Genomic DNA, 25,837 nt, shown 5'->3' on the forward strand with positions numbered 1-25,837 from the left:
GTCAAATTTGCTAATTTGATCCTTGGTGTTAAGGAGAAAACAATCACAATTGAAAGGAATGCATAAAGTTCATTGATATCATTACGAAAGTTTATGTTGTTGGCGTAGTCATAAAATCGACTACAACTAAGGATCACCTTTCTCACTTATGAAAGGGTATTCAATAAAGTTAGAAGGCACAATATGCACCTTAATCCAAAGAAATGTTTATTTAGAGTCAAAAGTGGTAAATTCTTTGGATTTGTGATAACTCGGTTGGACATAATCCTTTTCATCTTTCTTTTTTATTACTTATTCACCATCGAACTCTCATTAGTATTTAACCTTTGATAGAAATTGTCGTCCGATTGGAACTACGTCCCAAACAACTTGATTGGTCGATAATGCCATAAAACTAAGTTGGTTTTCAACTTTTGCCCAATCACTTTGGTTGAGAAACTTATAGTTAGATCAATTTGGATTAGTTCAATATTTGAGATTGGAAATGAAGAAGAATTTTGGTTTACAATTTATCTGGTTTCTATATGACTCACTTGACTTTGAATTATATTAGTTAGAGTGACTCCTTTATAAGTGTGTACACTCGTAATAAAAATAAAATTGAAAAAAACTAAAGTAAAAAAATGAATATAAAAATTCCAGTTAGCAATTTTATTTTAAAAAAGAAATTTAGATTAGACCTTAATTATGAAATGTAAAATAAAAACCTAATATATCTAATTTTCATATTAAATTGAAACGTCTTTTGGAATGTCCGAATTTGAATAAAAACAATACCTCCAACACCACCTTAATAGTTTTATCTCAATCAATTTCAACACTAACATAATACGCAAAAAAGTTACTACAATTATTCGCTTCACCACCTATATTACATTTGATGTATAAAAACGAATTAAAAGAAGCTATAGTGAAAATTGTATTATATTGGAGCCCATACCTTCTTTAATCCAAATTCATATCCAAAATGTTGACCCCTACTTCAATAATTTGGGTCTACATTCATTTTAAGAAGTTTTCTTTGTCATCAGGTCATAAAGCCCAAGTTGCTTCACTCTACCCTTCAATTAATCAATTCAAACCTCTCATTTATTATTTTCCAAGAAGTTGTTGTTACGGTTATCTCAGTTAATGCAATATGAATATTCAAATCCAACCACTGTACTTATATTTTTTTCCCTTTCAACTCGATTTGTAGACCACAACAACGATGCACATATATTGACACAGCAAAAATTAAATTGAAAATATGAATATACAATAGCATCATGATCGTTCATTACAAATTAGCTGCGGGCTACCATTTGATTAAGCCACTTCAGCAATTTCACCAATGCCTACACTCTCTCGCTCCTGTTACACCATTTTGTCTACCATACAATTCAAGACACAACATCGACCAAATATTAAAAACCAACATCTACTTACTATTAAAAACATCTCACTCACCAACATGTCACCATCAATCCAGTTAAAAAGATTACATTAAAAAAATAATTATGTCATTGATGTTGATGACATGAGTGTTGTTGTTCCATGATGATTATTATTAGGGTTTCATCAGACTCGGAAATTTTTTCCGGTGAAAGTTTGACCGAATTGCCAACTGGGTGGAGCGATGTTCCACGAGGTGGAGGTGCGGCGGTCGCTGCCCGTCACGCGAAACGACAGCGTCTGCCCCACCAAAACCGCGTTTGACTGCCAGTTCTGACCCCAGTTTCGGCTCATTGGCATCCACCCGGTTCGGGACCCCTTCACGTAAGTGCGCACGATATCCCCCGCACCTGCCACGTTGCTAATCAGCACCAGGTTGAAGTAACGGAATCCGTTGACGGTGAACCTTATCCCTCCGTGCTTTCTACATGGCACTCTGCAGTAAATACCAACCAATCCACCCATTATTATCCAACTAACACTCTTTAATAAGATTTCTGCTTTAGCATACTACTTTATAAACCAAGGTTACGTAGATGTAATCAAATAAAGATCAACATCATTAAGGTAATAATCAAAATAACTAATAACCGTACTTTAAACCCCGAAAAAAAATCCAAAAATCACACATAAAAATATGATCTTTTTCTACTTTGAGGATATATGAAAAAGAGAAATGTGAAGGGTGACGAACCGGCGAAAGGCAACAGGGACAATTCCGGCGCGGTATTCGGCGATTTTAAGGAACATGGGCATGGCAAGGTCGAAGTGAGGACGAGGAGGGTTGCACCAGCCGCCATTGTCGTTTGGAAGAGCGAAGTTGGGAGGGCAAAAGTTTGTTGCGGTGATGAAGATGGAAGGACTTCCCGAGTGACACCACTTTTTGTCGTTAGCGCACTTGATCTCAAAGCACGCGCCGCAGCTGAGGCCGTTGTTGAAAAGCGCCGTGCTTAACGCCGCCGTGTTCACGCCGTAGCCTTGGCTGTAGAGGTTCCCGTACCCACACGCTCCACCTAAACATCGAAAAGAAAATGTGGTTGGTTAAGTAAGTACTATAAGTAGCAGAAGCCATGCTACATTTTCACAGTAACATGTTTTTGTTGTGTTGAGTGAGCTAGTTTAGTTACTGACCCATGGTGCCGGAAGCATCGGATCCTCCGTAGAAGGTTGCGTGAGCACTTTCCCATGCACCGCCGGAGTAAATCCCCGGAATGCGTGCTTCAACCATCGTCCATGTTAAGGAGATGGTAAACATAACGCAGAGCAAAATGGTGGGCACTGCCATTTTTCTTCTCTGGAAGTTGAAAATAGTTATGAGAGGCGATTGGTGAGTGGGAGAGGGTGGAGTACTTATGGACATGTTCCAGTGCAGGGGCGAATTTTGGAATTTTGTTAACTTTTTCCATCATTATTAAATCAGTGCTAACTTTTCATTTTATTTTAAAAATACACAAATTCACCAGCTACTCTGTTTTTCAGCGCGTATGCAGCACGTTCCAATTGTATTGGGACGAATTGAATTAGGTGATTAAAAATGATGAGAAGGTTAAAAGTTGAAAGAGTGAAGTAGTGAGTGAGAGAAGAGTAACGGTGGAGTTCGGAAAACGACAGAAGTAGGGATCGAGAATCCAACGTGTGGGGCGGGTCGTTTGTTTCTTCTGTAGTTTCCGTAATCATCGCTCCTTAGACACCGCTCCCGATTATTCACTTTAACTCTAACGTAGTGCCTCTCACCTTTTTCTTTCCTCTCTCTCTCGAGCTGCACCCACCGAAGCACTACTACTACTACTACTACAGTTACCAATGCCATGAACCTTCTGAAACGGATAAAACGATAGCGTTTAACTTTTGAGAAAATAGGTTGGAAATGGGAAAAGCGAATTAGCTGCATCGGATGCTCCAAACATGAAAAGATGAGTGAAGATATCTGTGACCAGCTTCGGGTTTGTCTTCTCTGCGGTGCTATGATTCAACACCCCAGACTTGTGCGAACCTTCTCATTTTTTGTCAAAATATACCAAACAGGTCACATGGAAAGGAGTGAGATTTTGGATTCGAAGTAAAGCTCAAGTTAAACCCAAAAAGCTCCACTTTGTCATGCTCATGGAGCCGGTGAAAATCGCGTTCCTGTTCACGCAAATGGTGGTGAAGCATCATTATCATATAAGCACAACACAATCATCCTTAGGTTAACTAATATATACTTTATTAGATTATATATATGCATGGGACACCCAATTAACGTAAAAGGTGTTTGACTTATTAATACGTGTTATATATAATCTATACATACGTATTTGGAGAATTGTGTTTTGAATGGGGGCATGATGATGATGGAGGGGCTAAAATTCAAATTGCGTAAATGCAAGCAACCATAATGAGGTTGCGTCATGTGGAAATATGATTATGAGAGGCAAATGAAGGTGAAAAAATAAAAAAAAGAAAAAAAGAGAGATTGCGTGGGGGACATGGGAAGGGGTGACTTTGGTGGTAGGGTCCTAGTCCTAGTCCTACTCCTAGCCACCCACCCTAATGCCATGTGCTTCCCACACGGGTCGGGTCAGGAGAAGACACAAAACACACATCAAACCCTGGGCCCAATATCTTTGCTCCAAGTAACCTTTAATTTAGTAATGTGGGGTATTTTTTTTTTCCATTTTTGTGCATTTTGACAAACAAAAACATTTTCTTTTTATGATCAGTCCCCACACACGCAACCTTGTAATAAAGAATACAGGTATCAAAGTGGGTTTAGCCTTCGGGTCAATATACTTGTTGTTCATTAAAATAAAATTAGAAAAGCAATGCAATGCGACTTTTAAAATTTGTTAGTAATTTCATTCATTCTCATAGACTTTTGCCTCTAATGTAATTTTGTTGTCATAGAAATTTTGTTCTCCTTCATGTCACAAGGAGAGTGAGAGACATCATAAGAGGAGCTTGAAAAGAGTTTGAGGTTTGCATGTGCATGGTTGGTATTGACATGGAAGATTTGAGCTGAAAATTCCTACGCAGTGTGGTCCATGTACCCCCACAAAAAGATTGGGTTCTTGAGATCTTTCTATTTCATTCACTCCCATCCTTATCGGCAATATTCCTTCCATGTGATCATCTACTACACTACAATGCCTCTCATCAGTTCCTCCAAATTTCAGGCTTCGCTTCCTGCCACCCAAGAATAATACACACCATAGCACCTCAATGGCTTCAGCCTTCTCAAAAGATAAGATTAGTTAAAGCCCAAAACTTTGTGATAAGGGAAGGGTCCCAGAGGAAGAACAAGCTTGTTTCTTGCAAATAAAGGGAAAAGGACTGTGGTGGGGAAGAAACACTTCACACACAGAAACACTTGACACACTTGACTCAAACCATGCTTTTGTCTAACAATGATACTGTTATGTTTTAATGACAGAATAATTGAGACAACATAAGTGCCACTACATTTTCCCTTTTTGTCTCTCTTTTCATTGAAGTAAAAATACATGCATAATATAACAATGCTGAGAACCATTTTGCTTGAGAGTTTGAAATCATAAATCCTATATACATATATCCCATAATCATGGTTGTTTAAGAGACAAAACTTTGCTTGATAGAAAAGCAGAGTCTTTTGAAGGAAGCATCCATCATAATTCATATATACATCTCAAAGCTTTGTTCTTTTTCTGATCAGATGAACACTGTCACACTGTCTTTTCCAGTTCTCTCCTTTTCTTTTGAGGGACCCCTGAGATTAGGGAGCAGTTTCCTTCTTTGTCGTGTTCTTATTTTGAAGCGTATGAAGTATGATGCATCATACATGAAAAAAAAAAAAAGAGAGAAAAATTGAAGTATGTATATTCTACTGCTGTCGCGAAACATCTCAAAGGTTAATAATTCAGGTGATGATAACAGCTCTTCGATAAATCAAATAAACAACAAGTGTTACAACTGAATCATACTGGTAAAACATCCAAATGGGACCACAGTTCAACATTGTTTTTGTTTCAGCAGGATGGTCAAACATAAATAACTGTAGGGTCATCCACCTGCAGCAACTGTGCAAACTGGTCGTGGCAACAAAATTAGTAATCCTAACAGGTGAAACATAATTAGGGGCATTATATTTCACTTTTTCCAATTTAATCACTATTAGTTTTACCTCAATTAGACAATAAAAGGGTTTTTTCATGTATGATTTTTACATTGTAAGGTCAAACAAAAGAATCTGTGAACACTTGCTATGTTCTCTTGATGTTTGTATTTTGTTTCATAGTTTAGAGTTATTTTTATTATGTTTGTTAGAGTTTTCTTAATTAATATTGGTGGTCATTTTTCAAAAGATGTCAACCAAAATTTTTCTATTGGAGTTTGTATTAGTTACTTTTATTTATGTATGCAAGTATTACTTTCTAATCAACATATCACTTAGTGGTCATTTTATTTTTTATTTTTTATTTTAAAATTTGGTATTGATTGAAAGAGTTTATCTATATAGGAAAATTAAAATTCAAATACATATAAATTTTATTACCTTAAATAAAACATTTTAAAAAAATGAAACAATTTAAATTCTAAAACATTAAAATAAAATGTATTTTAATTTTATGAAAATTATTAAATTTTGTATAAGGTAAAAGATGTAAGTCTATACACTAATTTTAAATAAATAGCTATCTAACTTATATATTGTCTCTACCCATTAAGCAAAAATACTATCATGTTAGTTGGTCACAATTACCAAACCCCCTTTTCTTAATTAAATTGAATTTTTTGGATAATGATATTTGAATAATTTTTTTAACACATTTTTAACTCACTACTTTAATCACCTTTCAATTATTTATTAATTTTTTTAATAGTGTGATGTGATGATCTAAAAGTGATTAGAATGATAAATTAAAAGTGAATAAAAAAAAATAAATCAAAATATCATTTTCATTTTATATATTTTATATATGGAAGTTTAAACCTGTGACTTTCTGCATATTACCAAATCAACGACCCTTTGGTCATCGGTAATGCATTAATTTAGTTTTATGTTTGATGTTATATATAATTATAATGATAAAATTGTACTCAAAAGAGATGATTAGAAAAGAAATTAAAAGTATCATACTTCACAAAATTCAATCAAAGGAACCATAAATATATAAAAAAACAAAACTTATACATTTTCACTCGAGTAAACGTAGAAATGATTTTTTTCCTTATTTCTACTTAATACATAATTAAAAGTCTGTCTTGGATTTACAATAGTGTTAATAAAAAAAATTACACAATCCTTAAAAGAGTGGAAAAAGTAAAAAGGAAAGTGCGAATAGAATTACTTTAGAGTTTTATTTCCTACACCCCACAATTTCTTTGCGCACTCCCTCAAATTTTCAAAATGATATTTTATCTTTCATAAAAGTAACTTTCGAATTACATATTTAGAAAAAATTTCAAAATATTTTTTTTAAAATGAGATTTTCAAAACAATTTTTAAAACACAAATGCATTCTGAAACAAGCTTTCTGAAGTGAGATTTCCCAAACAAACTTTCCAAAATACATATTATATCTTTTGAAAAGAACTTTTTGAAATGAGTTTTTCTTTTTCTTCTCTCATTTTCTTCAGCTACAGTAGTGGTAATGATGGAAGTGGTGGCAACAAAAACAATGGTAGTGTAATGCAGTGGTGAAGAGTGTTTTTAGTCTTTTCCTGTTATTGTGGGGGTGCAAGAAGTAATAGCCAGACATGGGCCTTGCTAATACCCAAGATAAATTGTGAATATTGTTTTGATTTATTCTTTTAATTTTAACTTTTTGGACTAATAACCTTGTTTGAGTAAAAGTTAACTCAGCTAGTAAAATGAAAGTATATTTCAGTTCTTAAGAGAAGATGGGGAAAAGAAAAAAAAAAAATTCTCCATTTTTGGTGAACAGAATGAGAAGCAAAGAGATATTTAAGCAAGTGGAATGAGAAGAGAAGGTGGAAAAAAAAAATTATGCGTTTATTAATATTATTAATTTATTATTGTGTGGAGAAAAATGAAATGAAATGAAATAGAAGGAATGATTTTGGGTGGAGAGTGTGGCGTGGGTTGATGGCCGGCACCAGCCTCTCTCAAGTAATTCAATCCACGCTCCTGGAACTGCCCAGAACCACCGGCCACGTCAGAGTCTCCGCCAAAAGCCACCGGGTCTCCGCCACCTCCGACCATCGCCCCGAGGGACCCCACTGCATCTACGTCGGGCCCCTCGAAACCGCCGACAAAGAGAACCTCGAAGCTCTCTATTGCCAAGTAAACCAAACCATTTCAATTTTACTCTCTGCAGAACTTCAATTTTGCTACTATTATGCGAATATTGATTAGTGTTTGGCTTTTGTAACAGGCACGGGATGCGTATTATAGTGGTCATCCTCTCATAGTTGATGACATGTTTGATAGAGTTGAGGTTTGCCACCTTCCTTCACTGTTCACTGTTTAACCTGTCATAGTATAGAGTTCTTAGTTTCTAATTTAGATTACTTTTTCCTTTAATTGTACAAATATTATGGAAACAGTTAAGGTTAAGATGGTATGGTTCGAAGTCTGTTGTCAAGTATCCTAGGTGCAGTATCAGGAGGCAATCCACATTTGCTGATGCAGAGGTGATTTTATTTTCTTCACAATTTTTTTATTAACTTCTTCTTCTGTCACCTGTCTCTGATGGCTTGTGATCTCAAATCTTGGTCGCTGATTTTTTATCACACTCTCGGTAGTTTAGAATGAAGTGCTGTAGTATGTATTTGCAATTTTCTGCTTTCCTTCTGTTTGATACAGGGGAAAGAAAGTAAGGAAAGAGGTTGGTTTGAAAATTGAATTGGATTGAAGATGGAATAAAGGATAGAAAAATTAAGTCCTTCTCTGTTTACTGTTTTAAAATGCTGTTGTCTGTCCTGTTCTTAAATTTGTTTGTATTTTGATTCATTGGAGAATGACTATACTCTGTCTGAGTATATCTATGTTTTCTAAAAGTTTATCTCTTGAGCACTTGAAGAAAACAGAGGAAATGAATGAGCATCTCCCAGCTGTTTCTATAATGTAATTTTCATAATAGATTTCAAGGAGAAATTAATTGCTAGGCAATGCTGAGTTATTGTAGTGATTTTTTTTTCTTAAATAAAAAATTGGAAAGGAATCAATCAGGCTCTAACTTTTCTTGTTTTAAAAAGTCAATATTTAGTTTTTTCTTTTCAACCAAATAAAATAAAATGCATTGCTATTTGTCTCGTCTTCCTCTGTATTTCCTTTTCACTCATTCAAACATGTTACTATGTGGCTCAAGAATTTCTGTTTGTGTGTGATATGATTGCTGTATTTCTATTCTATTGAATGTCTGTAGCTTGCTATATGTTTATCTAGCTAGAATGTATAGGGCTCCCTGCCTTGTGTTCCTTTCTTCTTGGTTTCTTCTCTAGAATATTGAAAGATGTGGTCGTAGGGCAGGAAGATCTTTCTATGGTTTGTGCTTTAGCAAGCACATGGGCCATGTTCCTTGCATTTGGCAGTTTAGCCTGTGTTGGTCCCATATCATACACTGTTGGCATGGCTTATCAAAATGCATTCGATTCAGGCGTAACACTTGGTAGCCAAACACCTGGAGTAGGGTTTCTGGCCTTGCTGAACAGCTTTATTTTCCTTGGGCTGGGTGTTATCATCGGTTACCCTGTTGCTTCAGCTTCAGGTAAAAACCCTTTTTTTGCTGCTTTTCTCCTTCAATATCTTATGCTTTTCCCCTTCAATTAGGAATTCCTTATAGGAAAATTTCATTGTATACCTCAAAATATTCAACGATTGATGATATTGTCAATTTGTCACTACTTCTACATCTATATTCAATTAACCGTCCTTTCACAGTTAAGGTACTTCAAGGCCTGTGGAGGAATGATTTGGTGGCACTAAAAGGTGCGTGTCCAAATTGCGGCGAAGAGGTCAGTCACTGTGATAACTGTCCATTGTTTCTTTTCCATTCTGTCCCTCAACTTGTGTTAATAACTTGTGAGACACTGCACATGTGTAAGGTTTAATTTCACTATCTGCATTGAGCTGGATTAATTTTCTTTCAGGTATTTGCATTTGTGAGAATGGACAGGAATATTGAGTCACCTCATAGAGCAGATTGTCATGTGTGTGAATGCGTATTAGAATTTCGCACAAAAGTGGAGGTAGCAAATTAGAGTTTTATTATATTTTTAATTGAAACTTTTGCAAATGCTGTTTAAAAAACTAAACTGTTACAATTGAGAATCGTTATGCAACAATTTGCAATGCATGTTGTTAATGTGAATTTTCTCTTCCATTTATCATTCTCTTCCTCTGAAAGAAAATTCATCCACCAAAAATGATGCTGCACTTTTCATGACACATGATCTTATTGTTTCTCAGCAATCAGTCTCGAGATTTGGTAGACAGTGGATTTACGGGCGTATTTATCTTGTTTCACTAAGAGGCAGATCTCGACGCCAATAACAGCACTGAATTTTCATCCGAATTTCTCGCATGCAGTGGATAGTAAGGGTCCCAGTATCATCCATTCCTTAGTCTTATTTTTAGTCTGGAACAGTTTTGCCTGAAACCGATTTAAAGTTCTTATCATAAGGAATAATTTGACTTGTTAATTGATGGACAACTAATTTCTTTTATATGTTACTTTCATGTAAGTGAGTGCTATGCAAGATTTTTTTGATATTGAAGTCTCAGGACTATTGATGTCTCTGGTAAAGTAGAATCCCGATTATGTTGTTTACAAAATGAGCTCAGCATTTTTATATATATTTTTTTTACTCTTGTACAAATACTTGGTGATCAAATATTAAATTACATGCCACCACTTTATTGTAATTGCTGTTGTATGCATGTTACTATCCACCGAAATTACTTACCTAGATGAGGACTAAGTGAATTTGAAAATTTATTTTCGTTTTTATATACAACTTCAATGTTTCAACTTTAAATCTATTGAAATACCATCCTCAAATCAATTATCGCATTTGAAGAATTATTAACGTACCGGTACCTAAAATTCAAGGAAAATTCTTTCATCTTACAGGTGATATCAAGGATTTCATGCAAACAGGGGATGAGCTCAGTTTAGAAGGCATGTCAAATTCATTTTTCTTTCTAAATAAAAAAAAAATTCTATTTTGTGAAATTCTAAAGAATGTAAACGTTGACAAAGAAAAAGAAAGTGTGGCATGCATTCAAGGATAATCCAGCTTTCAAGTTATCACATGATCTATTGATCTGAAAAACCATAATAAGACATTAACGCAAATTGAAGAATAAACTTTCTGTTGATGGTACTTGATTGTAACTTTTTATTAACCCTCATTTTAGAGAAAGGTGGTGCTAATTTGAGAACCTGTTTTTACATTGAAATAGAAAGGGAAATGCATCAACCTCTTTTTACATTAATTACATTCAAAGTGTGTTTGGTTCAAGAGAAATGATTTCAGTTGAAATAAATTCTCTAACGTATTTTTCAATACAGAAACAATAATTAATTAATTCTTATTCAACGTAAATTTTGTATCTTTTAAAAACACGCACCGAAATAGCAAGGGAATTGCGTCGCTTTCCTAATCTTCAAAACAGTAAAATGATATTTGTGTGGTTTAAAAGTTCCATTACATATAGAAATAAAAGAAACTTTCATTTTGACGTTCATATTCCATATTTAGCGACAAATACCCTTTCATCCCAATAAATCTACAAACTAAAAGATTCTTTCACTTTTTTCTTTTCTAAAGATACAGGACAACTTTATCTATACCTTATAATGTATGTTATCTTTTAATCAAATAATTTTATTTTTTAATAAAGAAATAAATAAGCTTTTTATTTTAAAATAATTAATTAGTTTCTTTATTTAAAAGTAAACAATGTATCATTTTTATAATACTACTTCTACAAATATATATATATATATATATATATATATTATATTTAAAAATTATATTATTTTTCTATTTTTAAGTAATCATTCATAAAAATAATACAATTATATTTCTTAATACAATACAAATACAAATATAAATACACATGACAATTCGCGTATGTATTTTGCTAGTTATAATAGTGTTATTATCTCGCAAACAACCAAAATCCGAAATCCAGATCATGAAATTTTGTTACCATAATCATGCATAAATACACAAGACTGGGTCCTTAAATAATCAATTGATAGTAGCTGCAACGAAATCCCCCACAATAAAATATATATCCCCTAACAGCAACACTAGCACCCCCAACAAAATGAGGGAACCTATTTGGAAATTCCATGTTTATGGCATAAACATTAAGGATAAATGGTCCTTCAGGATTTGTCTGCAAGCAACTTTATTTCACGGTTCAACAAACAGAATTTCGATTGTCATCAGTTCCAATCCACAAAATTTGCTGTAGTACGAGGTGTCACTAGAAATGCTTGACTAAAACATCTATTACAATGGGATGCCGAAGCTATTGTTCATGCATGCATTGCAAAATTAGACCATTTTACATAGAAGTAAAGCAGATAACTGCAATTTGGGCAAATGTAATCAAGTAAATCTCTCAACTCTGTTAAAACTTCAATGCCCAGCCAATCAGAAGTGTGCTAAACTGTAAACTAGAATCCATGAAAGCTGCACAGATATTAAGTTGAAGTCAGACTGTGGAACAGGATAAGCCTCATTTTCTACAGCATATAAAGCAATGAACAACAGAGCACAATACCAGGAAAAGAGTTATAGAAGCAAATAGCCCCTCTTGAAGGAGGGCTCCGTGACCACCGAACTCTTCCTCGTCAACCTTTAATATTACTGCATAATAACTATATATAATCGAAGTCGATAACGCCAAAAAGCTGCAAAACACAGAAAAATATTTAACAAATAACATCAAATTTTAGTGTGTTAAGACTAGGTAGGTCCCGCATTTCATTCTTAATGGCACAAAAATGCAATGGAAGAAACTATGAACTAAGGATTTCAATTTGGACAAAGATAATTTATATGATGTTAAGGAATCAATATGACATAAACAATTCAAGTCTGAGAAAATTTATACTTCAGAAAGTCACAATTATTCTGTTTATAAAATTGATGATAGCACAAAGTAAAACTGATCTCCGCAACAATAGGTAACTTCATTAAGATTACTAGATGATTTTCTAAAGAAATCTTCACAGTGAATGGTAAAACCGAAAATCAAGAAACAATAGCATAACAAATTCAAAACATTGTTATGTATAACATTCACCACTGTTGCCAAATTTATGTTGAATATCCTCCACCATTTATAGGTTAATCACTCTACACTTTTTTTTTCACACATAAACATCCCATAGATCTGCATGGTCCTTTCTCATAGTCAGTTAATTATTGATAGAACGCTAACCATCTCCTTCTCTACTATGTACTTCCTCATCTAATAAATGTTGTGAACAAAAGTTGATCCCACTCTAAGCAATATGCTAAAGGACCACTCAAAAGTATTACTGCCACAACGAAACGTATACACAAGATGGTTCCAGATCCTATGCATGGCACCATTTGGCAGACAATCAAAATTAATGAACAAGAGCATTAACGTTATTTGCAAACAATAGCACAGTATCAACTGGTTCAGTTAATACTCAATCTAGAACTTCAATGACATACAAATACAAGATAAACATAAACATATTGCACACAAAAAAATCCACTTACAGGATGAACCATATGCCTCCAACCAAAGGTATGGAACCCCAAAGGAATCCACACACAAGGCCAAGCCCTTGTCTAATCCAATGTAATACGTCTCCCAACTGATCCTGCTTGGAGGTAACCCACACAGACAACGGTTGTTAGCATATCATTAGAAAAATTAAGTAACAACTGCACACAGCATAAAAACGTGTAATAACCACTATTTTAAATCCTTACAAAAACTATGTACCGTTATTCTCAATTTTAATCACATACTATAAAAGAAGCTGAGAACGTCTTATATCAGTAACACAGCTATTTCCTTTTCTTCTTTTTTTAACTCTGTTGCTAACCCAAATTTCAGGCAGGCAAATAATTCAGCTCAGCATCTTCAAAATCAAGTATTTCATTTTAAGTAAATTTCAGCAAACATCTACAGATCAAATTGGGAACATGAATGGATCTATGAATGATGAATTGAAAGAACAAACCTTGTCCCAGGAAGCTTCGGGATCAAACAATTTGGCGAATTTTGAAGGCGAGAGGTGACCGTTCTGGTGCGGCTGTTGATGGTTAACGGATTTACCCTCTTTCATAGTGGAAGACGAAGCAATGAATAAGAATCAAAACAACGAGTAATCGGGAGAGTGAAGTACTTCACACAGAATTTGGGATTCGGCGACTCTGTAAGGTGGAAAAAGAAAATTAGGGTTTATGATTAAAAGGGAAAAGGAATCTGAATGCAAATTAAAAATTGCAGAAATTGGTTGTTAATGTTCGATCTGGCATTTCATCTACACTAACAGTAACATCTCAGTATCTATCTCTTTTTTCCCTAAAATCTCAACAACCGAATAAGAGATTATTTTTCTGCTACTTTTTACTTTCGTTTATCATAAATTTAAATTTAAATATATCAAACAAACATGTTTGCAGATAAAAATTTATTCATTAAGTTATTTTACGCTTAAAAAAATGTCTTTTCTTTAAATTTATACACTATTTTATTATTTTTAATATGTTTCAATAGAGATAACAATTTTTATATATTGATTATTATTATAGATAACAAATTTTATTTCATTCCTTCTTAAATGTATATTTAAAAAAAAAATGTCATTGACATGTAAATCTTCTGTATGTTTAATTGCTTTTCAATATAAAGAATTGTCTTTAAATGTATACAGTTAAAGTATTTCATTTTAATCTTGACACGAATTAGCTTTTAACTTTGTAGCTTCTATAATATTATTTTAATTATCTATAATCTTTTAGGAGTTTAAAAAATGTATGTGAAAGAATTAAAATGAAATACTTTTATATATGAAAACTAATTATATACACTAAATAAATAAAATTGTACTCAATAACACATAAAATTAAGTTAAAGATAGATAAAATATCATTTTAAATTTTCATATCTGTAAACCAGTAGTAGTCTTTGAGAATATAAAATATTTTTTAAAATATTTTTTTATACTATAACTTGAATATCTCACTCGACTACTTATTATCGTTTGAATAATTATGTTCTTAGTCATACAAATTTTGTAATTAAAATAAGCAGTTATTATATTTTGTTGTTAATTACAGATCATTTTATCATTAAAATATATTATTTAAAAATCAATTTCACGCTAAATTAAGAAATATCTTATTGTTATCTTATACTACTAAGAACCAAATTATATTTTTTAAGATTCTATTCACAGAATCCCATTCGTTAAAAAAAAAAAAAAAATATCACCATTTACTCTTGAAAAAAATATGAGCAGTCGATTACTTATCTTATTTATCAGGTGGAATAGTTTTGTTGTTCTGAGCTTTTAGTTTTAAACGAATTTTAAAATAAAGTGTTTAGTCACAAATAACTTTATTTTTTTACTTTAGTGTTGAAATGTTTATCTCCTATTTTTTTAAATTGGCTTAATCTTTTTTTAAGGAAAAAACCGGCTTAGTTGTCAGTATTTATGTGGTGAAAATATTTGATTCAATTCTTTTATAATATATAGATGATGATATTTTTGAGTCACTCTTTTTTAACCAATCATTTCGATCATTCTTAAACTATTATATCATATTATTAAAAAAAGTTAAAATAAATAATTGAAGGAGTTAAATATGTGTATGGTCGTGATAGTTTAACTTTTAGTGAAAAATAGAATTAATCCATATTTAAAATCTTTAATCAATCTAATAATCTTACATCAAACTAAAATACTATAAAAATATGTATTTGAAACATTGACTAAATTTAATCAGATCTGATTAAGAGATTAAATCTAAACATTTATAAAATTAAAAAACTAAAATAATTCAAAATTTTTAAGATATATTAATTTATATTTTTATTAAAAATTAAACAACCAAAAACATATTTGAACTTAACCGAAAGATGATGAAAATTGTGAATTAAAGATCATTCAAACAAAATGAATAAAAATATCAAAATATATATATATATATATATATATATATATATATATATATATATAATAACTTAAATCCTGTTATGGTCATCCAATACTACTGTTATTAGCTGAAACCTCATCACATCTTTTAACACATTCTTCTAAAATATTCTATATATACTAATATGTATGTCAAGAAATAGAGTCTCGTAATATAAATACAACTGCGCAAACTTTACTAAGACAATAAAAATCTAATTATGAACAAGTTTTAATTTTATTTTTATAAATACAGTTAAAACGTTATCATTATAATGATTAAATCAACATATAAGTTATAGATGAATAAAACAAACCTATAATATAACTTTCAGAAGCACAAACTTTACTATAAAATAACATATGAATGAATATAGCATCATAAAGTCCAAATAAAAACAACAATGTAAAGATATTATTGAAACCTTGTTAACAAAATATATTAAGAATTATGAACTATCCAATTAAAAAAAAGCGAAAAAACATAAATTGTACTTAATGATAATTGATTTTTTAGCTTTTACCTTTTTGTTTTAATCATCACAAAAGGATGTTAGTATGAATACTAAAAAACAAATGGTAAAAACAACTATGTAAATACGTTACCAATTCCAAAATGATGCAAGAAGAAATATGTAATATAAGAGATTTTAGTTTTAGCATTTTACTTGGAAATAATCATAGGAATCTTATTATATATATATATATATATATATATATATATATATATATATATGCAATAATAAGATGTGGATATATCTTCAAAATCACAAAAGGTTAATATAGATGTCACTATAAAAGTCTTCTACAATAGTATAACTAGGATTGACATATTTAAAATAAATTTATATTAAAAAATCTATAAATATCCAAGTGCAAAATAGAATAAGAATCACAAATTTTAATAAAAAAAAATAGTTATTACTTTTAACTCCTACTTTTTATTATTCAGTCTATACATTAAAATCTTTTACCTTGTCTCTAGTCTTAGACTAAAAAATATTGTCCTGGTAGGTTTTTTTCCCAAACTAGTGCAATTTTTTTTCCAATTTCCTAAAATGGTGCAGTTTTTTTTTTTTAATTCCCGGCAGAGGTAAGTCGTGAGAAAATGGTATGATTTCATCTTGAAGAAGTCGTGCCAAATTAAGGCGAATTTGATTAAAATAAGCTGAAGTCGTGCCAACATGGAGAGACTTCTGTGTTATGAAGAAGTCGTGCCATATTCAGACGACTTTAATTAACATTTTAAGCAAAGTCGTGCCAATATGGAAAGACTTCAGTATTAAATTGTTAATGAAGAAGTCGGCCCATATTGGAGAGACTTCAGTGTTGTATTGATAATGAAGAAGTCGTATCATATTGGAACGATTTTAGTTCGAATAAAAATTAAATATTTTTTAGTCATGTTAATTAGTTAAATAATAATGCATATAAGTAATTAAAAATTTTATGATGATTTTGGTTTCTTATAATAGGCATTAGAGTTATCTATGAGAGCCTGTGCCACAAGGAGGTCTTCTTCGGTGTTGTCTAGGTCTTAATTGAGGGCTCTGAACTGGATCGTCATCATCATTATCTTCATCTAGACCTAGACGACACCGAAAAAGACCTCCTTGTGACACAGACTCTCGTAGATAACTTTCATGCCCTATTATAAGAAACCAAAATCATCATAAAATTTTTAATTACTTATATGCATTATTATTTAACTAATTAATATGACTAAAAAATATTTAATTTTTATTCGAACTAAAGTCGTTCTAATATGGTACGACTTCTTCATTATCAATACAACACTAAAGTCTCTCCAATATGGGACGACTTCTTCATTAACAATTTAATACTGAAGTCTTTCCATATTGGCACGACTTTGCTTAAAATGTTAATTAAAGTCGTCTGAATATGGCATGACTTCTTCATAACACAGAATTCTCTCCATGTTGCCACGACTTCAGCTTATTTTAATCAAATTCGCCTTAATTTGGCACGACTTCTTCAAGATGAAGTCGTGCCATTTTTTCACGACTTACCTCTGCCGGGAATTAAAAAAAAAACTGCACCATTTTGGGAAATTGGAAAAAAAATTGCACCTGTTTGGGAAAAAAACTGTCCTGGTATAGCTGATGAGATAACCCCAACAAAACCTAAACCCTAACTTTTTATCTCTTGCTCTGGTTGATGACATTTCCTTCGATGTTAGATACAAAGAAACAATAATATCTTTTTTATTAATTTCTGTAATTTCAAAATGTAACTTTTAATCCCTTTTCAAAACATTGGCTCAATTTAGTCCATAAACTTTATAATTGTATGAATTTAGTCCTTATAATCAAATTTTATTAAGTAAATTTGATATTTCAAATACGTTTCATAATAGTTTTTTAATTCACATTAAAGCAAAAATGTATCAAACGATATAAATAACTTAAATGTTATCATGAAATGCATATGAAACGTTAAATCAACTTAACAAAATTTGATAAAAGGACTAAATCCACACAGTTTTAAAGTTGGGAAACTAAATGGAGAAAAACTAATTCCAAATTTCATTCAAAGTTAAGGAACCAAAACATATTTAACCCATTTTTTAATGTTGTTTTTCATAAAATTATATATATATATATATATATATATATATATATATATATATATATATATATATATATATATATATATATATATTTGAAGCGAGTATAAATCCCCGGAACTCCATATACTCCGCTATTGGTTTTTCATTTTACCCAAAACACACTACATGCTCGTCTCTTCTATTGTTTGAGTTTGGGTTTGAATTTGAGTTGGACGAGGTTGGAGTTTTGTAATTTCTTGGGGTTCTGAAACTGATAGTCTTCTGAATTAGGGTTTAAGTCTTACACCCAGAGATGGGCAGCCCCTCGAAGAAGAATGAAAGTAAGGGGTTTTTCTCCGCCATGTCTTCCATCTTCACCAACGCTATGCACCGATCGGTCAACGGGTACTTCGTTTTCATCATCCCTTCCTTAATTCACCTCTAAAATATGTCAACTGTAAATGTCTATATTCATATGCTTTCTTTCAACTTTCAAGTAGCATTTGATGATTGCATTTATAGGGTGAAAAAAAAAGTGGTTCCCCGTTAATAGGGTAATTGAAATGCTTTTATTGGATTCTGCAACTAGCCGCTTAGGATATTGCATTCTTACAACACTACAATTTCAGTCTATTCTAGCAGTGTCAAAGCACTTGTCAGTTTTCTCACTAGGATTTGCAACGATTTGGAGCGGAATATAAGCTTATTTACATGATTCTGTTTTTGTTTCCAGGCTTCTTGGATATGAAGGTGTGGAAGTCATTAATCCAGAGGGAGGTAAAGAAGATGCAGAGGAGGAAGCAGAGAGAGGAAGATGGAAACAAGAGGTGTTTGTTTAGTTTATTTTTTGTTTTTTGTTTTTATTTATGGTTGTTTCTAGCATTGTTTTATTTCCAGCTCCCTGTTTGGACATTTAAGATGCTGTCGTAAATTACTGCTCCCTTGAGTTAAATTGTCTGTGTTGTTTGTTCATGATAATGATTCTGACGTATGTCTTGGTTTTATTCTATTTTCTTCTTCTCTTTCTGGAATATGCCTCATTCATTCGTGCTCATATTCTAAACATCTTTTGTATCTTTTTTCCCCTTTGGCTCTTTGTGTAAAGGAAAGAGATGGTTACTGGAAGATGATGCAGAAATATATTGGCTCGGATGTAACATCAATGGTGACACTACCAGTTATTATCTTTGAACCGATGACTATGCTTCAGAAAATGGCCGAGGTCTGTTTACTTTTAGTTTGTCATTGCTGATGGTTTCTTAATTTGTAGTATCAATTGATTGATTTTAAATTGCTTGAACTAGTTGATGGAGTACTCCTACTTGTTAGATCAGGCAGATGAATCAGAGGATCCATACATGCGGTTAGTTTATGCAAGTGAGTTATTTTCATCCCTTTTTATTTTGCTTTTCTAACTTTTTTTGCCCAATCGAACTGAAAATTCTTCGGACGATATAGTTTTGGGTAGGACTGAATGTCAAACCAGAGGCATTCTAACCAGTTTTTATCAAGGATTTATTTTACTGGCCTCAAATATCTTCATCTGAGGCTTTTTGTATTAGCTATTGTTCTTCAATCTTCCAGTTGCACTGTAGTAAGTTTAGGAATTCGTTTTCCTAATTATTTCTTCACTGTTGTACTTTATGATAATCATCAAAGCATCATGGGCTATATCGGTGTACTTTGCTTACCAACGAACCTGGAAGCCTTTTAATCCTATCCTTGGAGAGACTTATGAAATGACTAATCACGGCGGAATTACATTTCTTGCAGAACAGGTATTCTCTCTGATGCAGCATGCTCTACATTACTTTCTGTTCTTCCCTCTCTCTGTGCATTTGTCTTTGGAATATAGGGTTCTTAAGGACCTTGAAATAAAAATTTCTTCTCATTTTTTCCTTTTGTGGATTTTCTTATCTCTCTCTTTCTCTCTCTGTATATAAAAGAGATTATTTTAAATTTCAGGTGAGTCATCATCCCCCAATGAGTGCTGGGCATGCTGAGAATGAGCATTTTACATATGATGTGACTTCAAAGTTGAAAACTAAGTTTTTGGGAAATTCTGTTGACGTTTACCCTGTTGGAAGGTGACAGTTATATTGCAGTTGTTTAGTAGATTCCCTCTGTTATATCATTTTATTCTTGTTACTGATGTTGTTTTGTATTATTCTAAGTTCCAACTCTGATTGATGTGTTCGCCTATGGCACTGCTAATGAAAGAGTTTCGATGACATCTCTATGATGTGAAGAGATTTAATGTATTTTCAAGCAGGGTAGAGACATTTATGGGGTTATTTGATGAATATGCATATTTTTTCCAAGCTAATTATAATACTTTCTTATAAGGATCTCCTTATGGTACAGTATATAGCTATGCAGGAAAATAACTTGATTTAATACTAGTTCTGATCTGAATTGTCCTGTTCTATTGTTATTTTCTGTTTGAAAGGACTTGTATGTTTTCAGAACGCGTGTGACTCTTAAGAGAGATGGTGTAGTCTTGGATCTGGTGCCACCTCCTACAAAGGTTAACAACCTCATATTTGGCCGTACTTGGATTGATTCGCCTGGGGAAATGATAATGACTAATCTGACAACTGGAGACAAAGCTGTACTATATTTTCAACCATGTGGATGGTTCGGGTCTGTATCATTTCTGTTTCTACTTTCTTAAGAAGCCATTAATACTTTTTTAATTAGTTTGCGCCAGTTCTATATTGGATTTAGATTTCAACATTTGAGCAATTTGTTAATTTATTCTATTACAGCTTTCACTTCAATGTCTAATGACATTGAAATTATTTTCTTGGCAACGTGGCATTGAATATTTTTGTTTCACATGACTCTGTTTTCATTGATCACTAGTTTACATGACAAGTTTTTCCTATTAAAACTAATCTATTTGAAAATAATTGAGGGGACTGAATTGTTTCTGCCTTCATTTAGGATTTCTATACTTTACTTCTTTCTCTACTCTACTCAGCTATTTAGGTATCTTATTATTGTCAATATATCTAACCTTTAATAGGCTATCTATTTCTTGATCTCTTGTAGTGCCGGTCGATATGAAGTGGATGGATATATCTATAATTCTTCTGAGGAGCCTAAAATATTAATGACTGGGAAGTGGAACGAGTCAATGAGTTATCAACCCTGTGATTCAGAAGGAGAGCCTCTCCCAAACACAGAATTGAAAGAGGTGATTTGTCAATAAAAAATCTTCAGAAAAAATTTGAGATTAATTGCAATTAAAGTTCATGGTAACTTTGCTTCAAAAACTAGGCATCTTGGTCTTAATGTTTGATGATAAATAACACCTTTGAAACTTTAATCTTTTACCAAGTTGAATAGCATCATGTGATTCACGTAGCCGATATCATGTAGTGGACAAACCTTTGTTGTTGTACTGTTTGAGGATAAAGTGATGGTCTATCTTGTTACACTTGGTTGGTTTAGGTTAGAGTTGTAGAGACCAATGCAAACAGCCGTAGTTTTTACCCAGTTTAGGAACTTTCACAAGCCAAGAGTGCATGGGAAGCCATGTGAATATTGTTGATCCATCAACCCTGAGCTCCTCAAAAGAAGAAAACAGCTTTTGTCTTTTCTTCGCACTTCCATCAAGCACAAAAGTGGTGACATTGAACTCATTTTTTTTTTAACTATTTCTATTAGTTTACTTTGCTTCTGCTCTTTCCTTTTTAAGAAACCTAAATTTACGCTGGAAATTCTGAACCTATCTTTAAAAGGCTAATCTTTTGAAGGAACCTCATGATGTGATGCAAGAAGACATTAATATATTGTAGTATATTAGGTCGGTTTCTAGTACACATCTGTTGACAAAGTGCATAATCCATTGAAATCCAGCTTTTAGTCTTATTTATGAATTCTTTTGTTAGAAGTTATAACCATTGCAATCAATAATCTCACACGTCACTTTGGATAAGAAATAATTTTGCACTTATACTTTACTGTTATGTTATATTGATTGGTGAGGACACTAATACCTTAAAGTTCCTGATCATTGTCGTCCTTGGCATTTCCACTGATTTTATTCTGCAGGTTTGGCATGTAGCTGATGTTCCAAAGAATGACAAATTTCAGTATACATATTTTGCTCATAAAATAAACAGCTTTGACACTGCCCCTAGAAAGTTGTTGGCATCAGACTCTCGTCTACGCCCAGATAGATATGCACTTGAGATGGGTGATCTTTCAAAATCCGGGGCAGAAAAGAGCAGGTTCTTTACGCTTTCTTTTATTGCTCCTGTCCCTGTGTCCAAAAAATCAGCAGAGCATTTTAGAAGCGCTAATACTAATGTAATGTAAATATAAGTAACAGACAACAGTCAACATAATCTTTATCGTGTGGGTGGGGGTTCGGTTTTAATTGATCATTCTGTGGCCTTACGTATTGATATCTCCTGCCCAAGGGAGTGGCTGGAAATTAAAACCATTCTGTAATCTCTTGAGAATTTGTTAGGCTTCTCTGCTACTGTCATCCTCTTTCTCAAATGGAAATGGGTTAGTTTCACAAATCACCAAAGAAATTTGGTTAGATGATTCCTAGGATATTTATCCTTCACTTGTTTCCTTTCAGTTTGGAGGAGAGGCAGCGTGCTGAAAAGAGAACCCGAGAAGAAAAAGGCCATAAGTTCACGCCTAGATGGTTTGATTTAACTGAAGAAGTGACAGCAACTCCTTGGGGTGATTTGGAAATCTATCAATATAATGGTAAATACATTGAACATCGGGCAGCTGCAGATAACTCGGGAGGCATTGATGATTGTGATGTCAAATCAATTGAATTCAATCCATGGCAGTTTGGTAATTTGGCCGCGGAATGAATCGGTTTCAATTTGCCTTTTGTTTTCGGATGCTGCAGTTGGTTCATGTAACATTGTATTGATACAACGAACAAATCTAATTTTATTTTGGTTTGTTGGCTTGTGATTATTGTAATATCCGCAAAACATTAGTATTTTGATTCTCTCACAGATACAATGTTTTTTGTTTTTGCATGGATGGTGGCAGGCCATAGCCCGTGAGGGTTGCCTTGATTGAACTTGTATATATCCGTTGCTGTCCACTGGTGTTTTTGCTAGTGTCAAACATGCAAGATATTCCAGGTTTTCCTCAATAATTTGCTTGGGGGCAAAACAAAAGAAAGGGTAAGATGCGCAATTCTAAATAATTAAAAATAACTGGTATATATGATATTTGCGGTATGAATTTGAAGCCTGTGACATGCTTTGCACTTTTAGACCAATATGCATATCACCTGAGTGTGTCTTGTGGGATTCCTACGTTCATTTTGGTAGCCAGAAGAATCTGGGGGAAGAGAGTGAAAGTGCCCTTGTTTTCTAGGTTAGGATCAGATAGTGCAAGTGCCCTTTCTTGTTTTTAGATTTGAGAAATTATAGTTGTAAATTAATTTTGTATTTTTTTTTTACAAATAATTGATAGAGATAAAAAGGTTATTATAAAAGGTTGGGGGTAGAAATATTACAGCTATTTATTGTCAGCCTTTTCTTTTCCACCACTTTCTTTGTTATATTTACCTTTATCAGTCATTGACTGCAACTGATATTAATTTAATTGCGATGGATCACATCCCTTGATTATTTTGATCAATTAAATGCAATATTTTTCACAGCACATCTTTTAAGATCATAATTAGGTATTTGCATGAATTTTTAATAACGCATGTTCAATTGGTCCCCACACGACTTTTTCATTACTGTTTTTACCATTGCCTTGTCTGATTCGAACGATAGGTTGATTTGTACGCACTACCCAAAAAGGTGCACACCATGATTCTGTATTCAGTATTTGGTTTTCTATTTTGATTGTTTTGAATTTGGCATAGTTTCAAAAATACGTTTGTTACACAAACTTTTCCAGAAAACTTAATTTTACACGTCGCTTTTTTTGAATTGGGTTTTTAAACTTAAATTTAACTCATTTAAGTTTATAACCATTAATTGAAGCATGTCCTTGGAGGTGTAATACTATCTACTTGATCCTCAACTTTTGTTCTTTCTCCCTTTTTCCTTGTGGGTGTGACTGAGATCTGAATGTGACTTGTACGTCAAGTAAATTACATTTAAGTTACGTGACCTTTAATCTCCCTCCAACTACGCACTTGATCCCTAGCTTCCTCTTCCAAACTTCTTCCGATCATTGTTACTTGTTTTTTTCTACTTTTCTTTTCTCTATCTCACTTCATTTTTTACTCCATCGCCATGTCAGTTCATAGGTCACAGTCACACTTTTGACTGTCCTTGCTGTACTTATTTTGTGACTTCTTAAAATCAATCATTTTTATAGACAATTCTCAGTTTTATTTATTAAGGTGAAGTTTACATTGACTCTACATTTGGTCTATTTTATATTAAGGGGATATTTTTAATACAATTCTCTATGAAAATTTTAAGTTTAATTCAATTTAATAAAATCCATTTATAAGATAAAATTCACGTACCAAAAATTCATTCTCTTTAGTTTATGTGATTAGAATACATTAATTAAAATATATTAAACCTTTTTCATTGCTGCACCGAGAATCCAACAAAGGTGGGCATTGCGAAGAGGATTGGGTTACCTGCAAATAAGCTTTTGTTTAATCTTTGTTCTGCTTGTTTTCTCTGAGGTATCAGTTATTCTTTGGATCCAAAATTTCACGGGGATTGAAAACACAGATCTGTAACTAATGATTCGACCATGGCATGAACATGATCTTTAATACAAGACAATGAAACAGAGGTTTTCTTTTCCAGCTTTCTTGGGGAAGGAATATGGATTCCTCTGTCTTCAATCAAATTAGTAAGAAGTGGAACAACACACGCCATCTCTTTCGTGGGCCACCTTGCATTTCCTCTTCATCACGTGCCCTTACCCTTTTCCAACCCAATTCAATTCCTAAAGGACAAATCCTTTTCAGTTTTTTCCTTCTTTTTATTCCTAACACACAATTGTTTACTCAGGATAATGTTTATACCAACGTCGTACAATTACTTCAACAAACTATAATATTATTGTTTTTTTTTTTAATGAAAGAACATAAAACTGTGCTTAATCAGAAACTAAATTTTTATGTGTTATGCACAAACATTTAACGAATCATAACTAGTTGTGTTATATTGAAAGACAGCAACATGTGTTGCATTGCAAGCTTGCTTGTTTGGTTGAACTAACTTTCTCCAAAGTAATCAATGCTTGGTTTGGTTTTGCATCTGTTTCTCACTTAACCAACTCTAATGTAACTCATCACACCACCTATAAGAGAAAAAAAAAAACTAAATTAACTACATTATATATAAACATTCTTGTTTAACTTTTTATACGAACCTACTTGTGAATTCTATAAAACATAGATAAACTCAAATTTATTTTTCCTAAACAAGCTTGTCCATTTTGACAGTGACATCACATTATCTCTACAAATAAAATAAGGAAGACAAAAAGAAAATAGACGTAGTGACGTGGATGATATGATATGAGACCCTTTTTTGGCTAAAATGAAACAAAGGACGTGGTTCAGCCACTGCACCGCTGCCACGTGTAACGATAACCCAAGTCTTTCTCTGGAGACCTACACGTGTCCACATCAGGCAGCAATAATATTTAATATTTTGTCACTATAGTTTCTCTTATATACTCTGCTACAGTCAAAATCGTCACTTTTAATATTGTATTTGCAACAGTATGA

At 32.7% G+C, this 25,837-nt stretch overlaps 4 protein-coding genes across 5 annotated transcripts; 2 read left to right on the plus strand and 2 right to left on the minus strand.

Annotated features, from left to right (window-relative positions):
* Nucleotides 1-1,221: 1,221 nt before the first annotated feature.
* LOC114168531 (expansin-A4-like) lies at nucleotides 1,222-2,819 on the minus strand. The gene is made up of 3 exons (XM_028053393.1): nucleotides 2,566-2,819; nucleotides 2,129-2,447; nucleotides 1,222-1,870 (listed from the first exon to the last, which is right to left on the minus strand). Exons 1-3 carry the CDS (start codon nucleotides 2,792-2,794, stop codon nucleotides 1,561-1,563), a joined length of 858 nt encoding a protein of 285 aa, XP_027909194.1. The 5' UTR covers nucleotides 2,795-2,819; the 3' UTR covers nucleotides 1,222-1,560.
* Nucleotides 2,820-7,399: 4,580 nt separating this feature from the next.
* LOC114168337 (PGR5-like protein 1B, chloroplastic) lies at nucleotides 7,400-10,672 on the plus strand. 2 transcript variants are annotated; one of them, XM_028053117.1, is made up of 8 exons: nucleotides 7,400-7,699; nucleotides 7,791-7,853; nucleotides 7,963-8,049; nucleotides 8,888-9,125; nucleotides 9,299-9,372; nucleotides 9,508-9,606; nucleotides 9,827-9,952; nucleotides 10,491-10,672. In XM_028053117.1, exons 1-7 carry the CDS (start codon nucleotides 7,502-7,504, stop codon nucleotides 9,908-9,910), a joined length of 843 nt encoding a protein of 280 aa, XP_027908918.1. In that variant the 5' UTR covers nucleotides 7,400-7,501; the 3' UTR covers nucleotides 9,911-9,952; nucleotides 10,491-10,672. The 2 variants fall into 2 exon arrangements, with proteins under 2 accessions (XP_027908918.1, XP_027908917.1); XM_028053116.1 differs by lacking the exon at nucleotides 10,491-10,672 and having other exon boundaries at nucleotides 7,402-7,699; nucleotides 9,827-10,282.
* Nucleotides 10,673-11,762: 1,090 nt separating this feature from the next.
* LOC114168574 (uncharacterized protein RAB5IF homolog) lies at nucleotides 11,763-13,962 on the minus strand. Its single transcript, XM_028053454.1, has 4 exons — nucleotides 13,602-13,962; nucleotides 13,132-13,235; nucleotides 12,158-12,287; nucleotides 11,763-12,066 (listed from the first exon to the last, which is right to left on the minus strand). The coding sequence occupies exons 1-4, from the start codon at nucleotides 13,704-13,706 to the stop codon at nucleotides 12,028-12,030; spliced, it is 378 nt and encodes a 125-aa protein (XP_027909255.1). The 5' UTR covers nucleotides 13,707-13,962; the 3' UTR covers nucleotides 11,763-12,027.
* A 4,295-nt stretch (nucleotides 13,963-18,257) lies between these two features.
* Nucleotides 18,258-23,266, plus strand: LOC114169764 (oxysterol-binding protein-related protein 3C-like). The gene is made up of 10 exons (XM_028055057.1): nucleotides 18,258-18,534; nucleotides 18,863-18,956; nucleotides 19,235-19,351; nucleotides 19,434-19,506; nucleotides 19,789-19,907; nucleotides 20,095-20,216; nucleotides 20,596-20,772; nucleotides 21,184-21,328; nucleotides 22,189-22,367; nucleotides 22,727-23,266. Exons 1-10 carry the CDS (start codon nucleotides 18,443-18,445, stop codon nucleotides 22,971-22,973), a joined length of 1,365 nt encoding a protein of 454 aa, XP_027910858.1. The 5' UTR covers nucleotides 18,258-18,442; the 3' UTR covers nucleotides 22,974-23,266.
* Nucleotides 23,267-25,837: the final 2,571 nt, after the last annotated feature.

This window comes from Vigna unguiculata, chromosome 11 (assembly GCF_004118075.2).
Source record: "Vigna unguiculata cultivar IT97K-499-35 chromosome 11, ASM411807v1, whole genome shotgun sequence".
Classification (NCBI taxonomy): domain Eukaryota; kingdom Viridiplantae; phylum Streptophyta; class Magnoliopsida; order Fabales; family Fabaceae; genus Vigna; species Vigna unguiculata.

Bases quoted from the DNA above. Each gene is read 5' to 3' on its own strand.
- LOC114168531 (XM_028053393.1), bottom strand. From the start codon at position 2,794: ATGTCCATAAGTACTCCACCCTCTCCCACTCACCAATCGCCTCTCATA. The intron at 2,448-2,565 runs GTCAGTAACTAA...TTCGATGTTTAG, and splicing joins CGATGCTTCCGGCACCATGG to GTGGAGCGTGTGGGTACGGG. The intron at 1,871-2,128 runs GTTCGTCACCCT...TATTTACTGCAG, and splicing joins GTCCCTGTTGCCTTTCGCCG to AGTGCCATGTAGAAAGCACG.
- LOC114168337 (XM_028053117.1), top strand. From the start codon at position 7,502: ATGGCCGGCACCAGCCTCTCTCAAGTAATTCAATCCACGCTCCTGGAA. The intron at 7,700-7,790 runs GTAAACCAAACC...CTTTTGTAACAG, and splicing joins TCGAAGCTCTCTATTGCCAA to GCACGGGATGCGTATTATAG. The intron at 9,126-9,298 runs GTAAAAACCCTT...GTCCTTTCACAG, and splicing joins CCCTGTTGCTTCAGCTTCAG to TTAAGGTACTTCAAGGCCTG.
- LOC114168574 (XM_028053454.1), bottom strand. From the start codon at position 13,706: ATGAAAGAGGGTAAATCCGTTAACCATCAACAGCCGCACCAGAACGGT. The intron at 12,288-13,131 runs GTAAGTGGATTT...TGTGTTTTGCAG, and splicing joins GGAGGCATATGGTTCATCCT to CTTTTTGGCGTTATCGACTT. The intron at 12,067-12,157 runs GTATTGTGCTCT...ATATCTGTGCAG, and splicing joins CTTCTATAACTCTTTTCCTG to CTTTCATGGATTCTAGTTTA.
- LOC114169764 (XM_028055057.1), top strand. From the start codon at position 18,443: ATGGGCAGCCCCTCGAAGAAGAATGAAAGTAAGGGGTTTTTCTCCGCC. The intron at 18,535-18,862 runs GTACTTCGTTTT...TTTTGTTTCCAG, and splicing joins ATGCACCGATCGGTCAACGG to GCTTCTTGGATATGAAGGTG. The intron at 19,908-20,094 runs GTATTCTCTCTG...TTTAAATTTCAG, and splicing joins TTACATTTCTTGCAGAACAG to GTGAGTCATCATCCCCCAAT.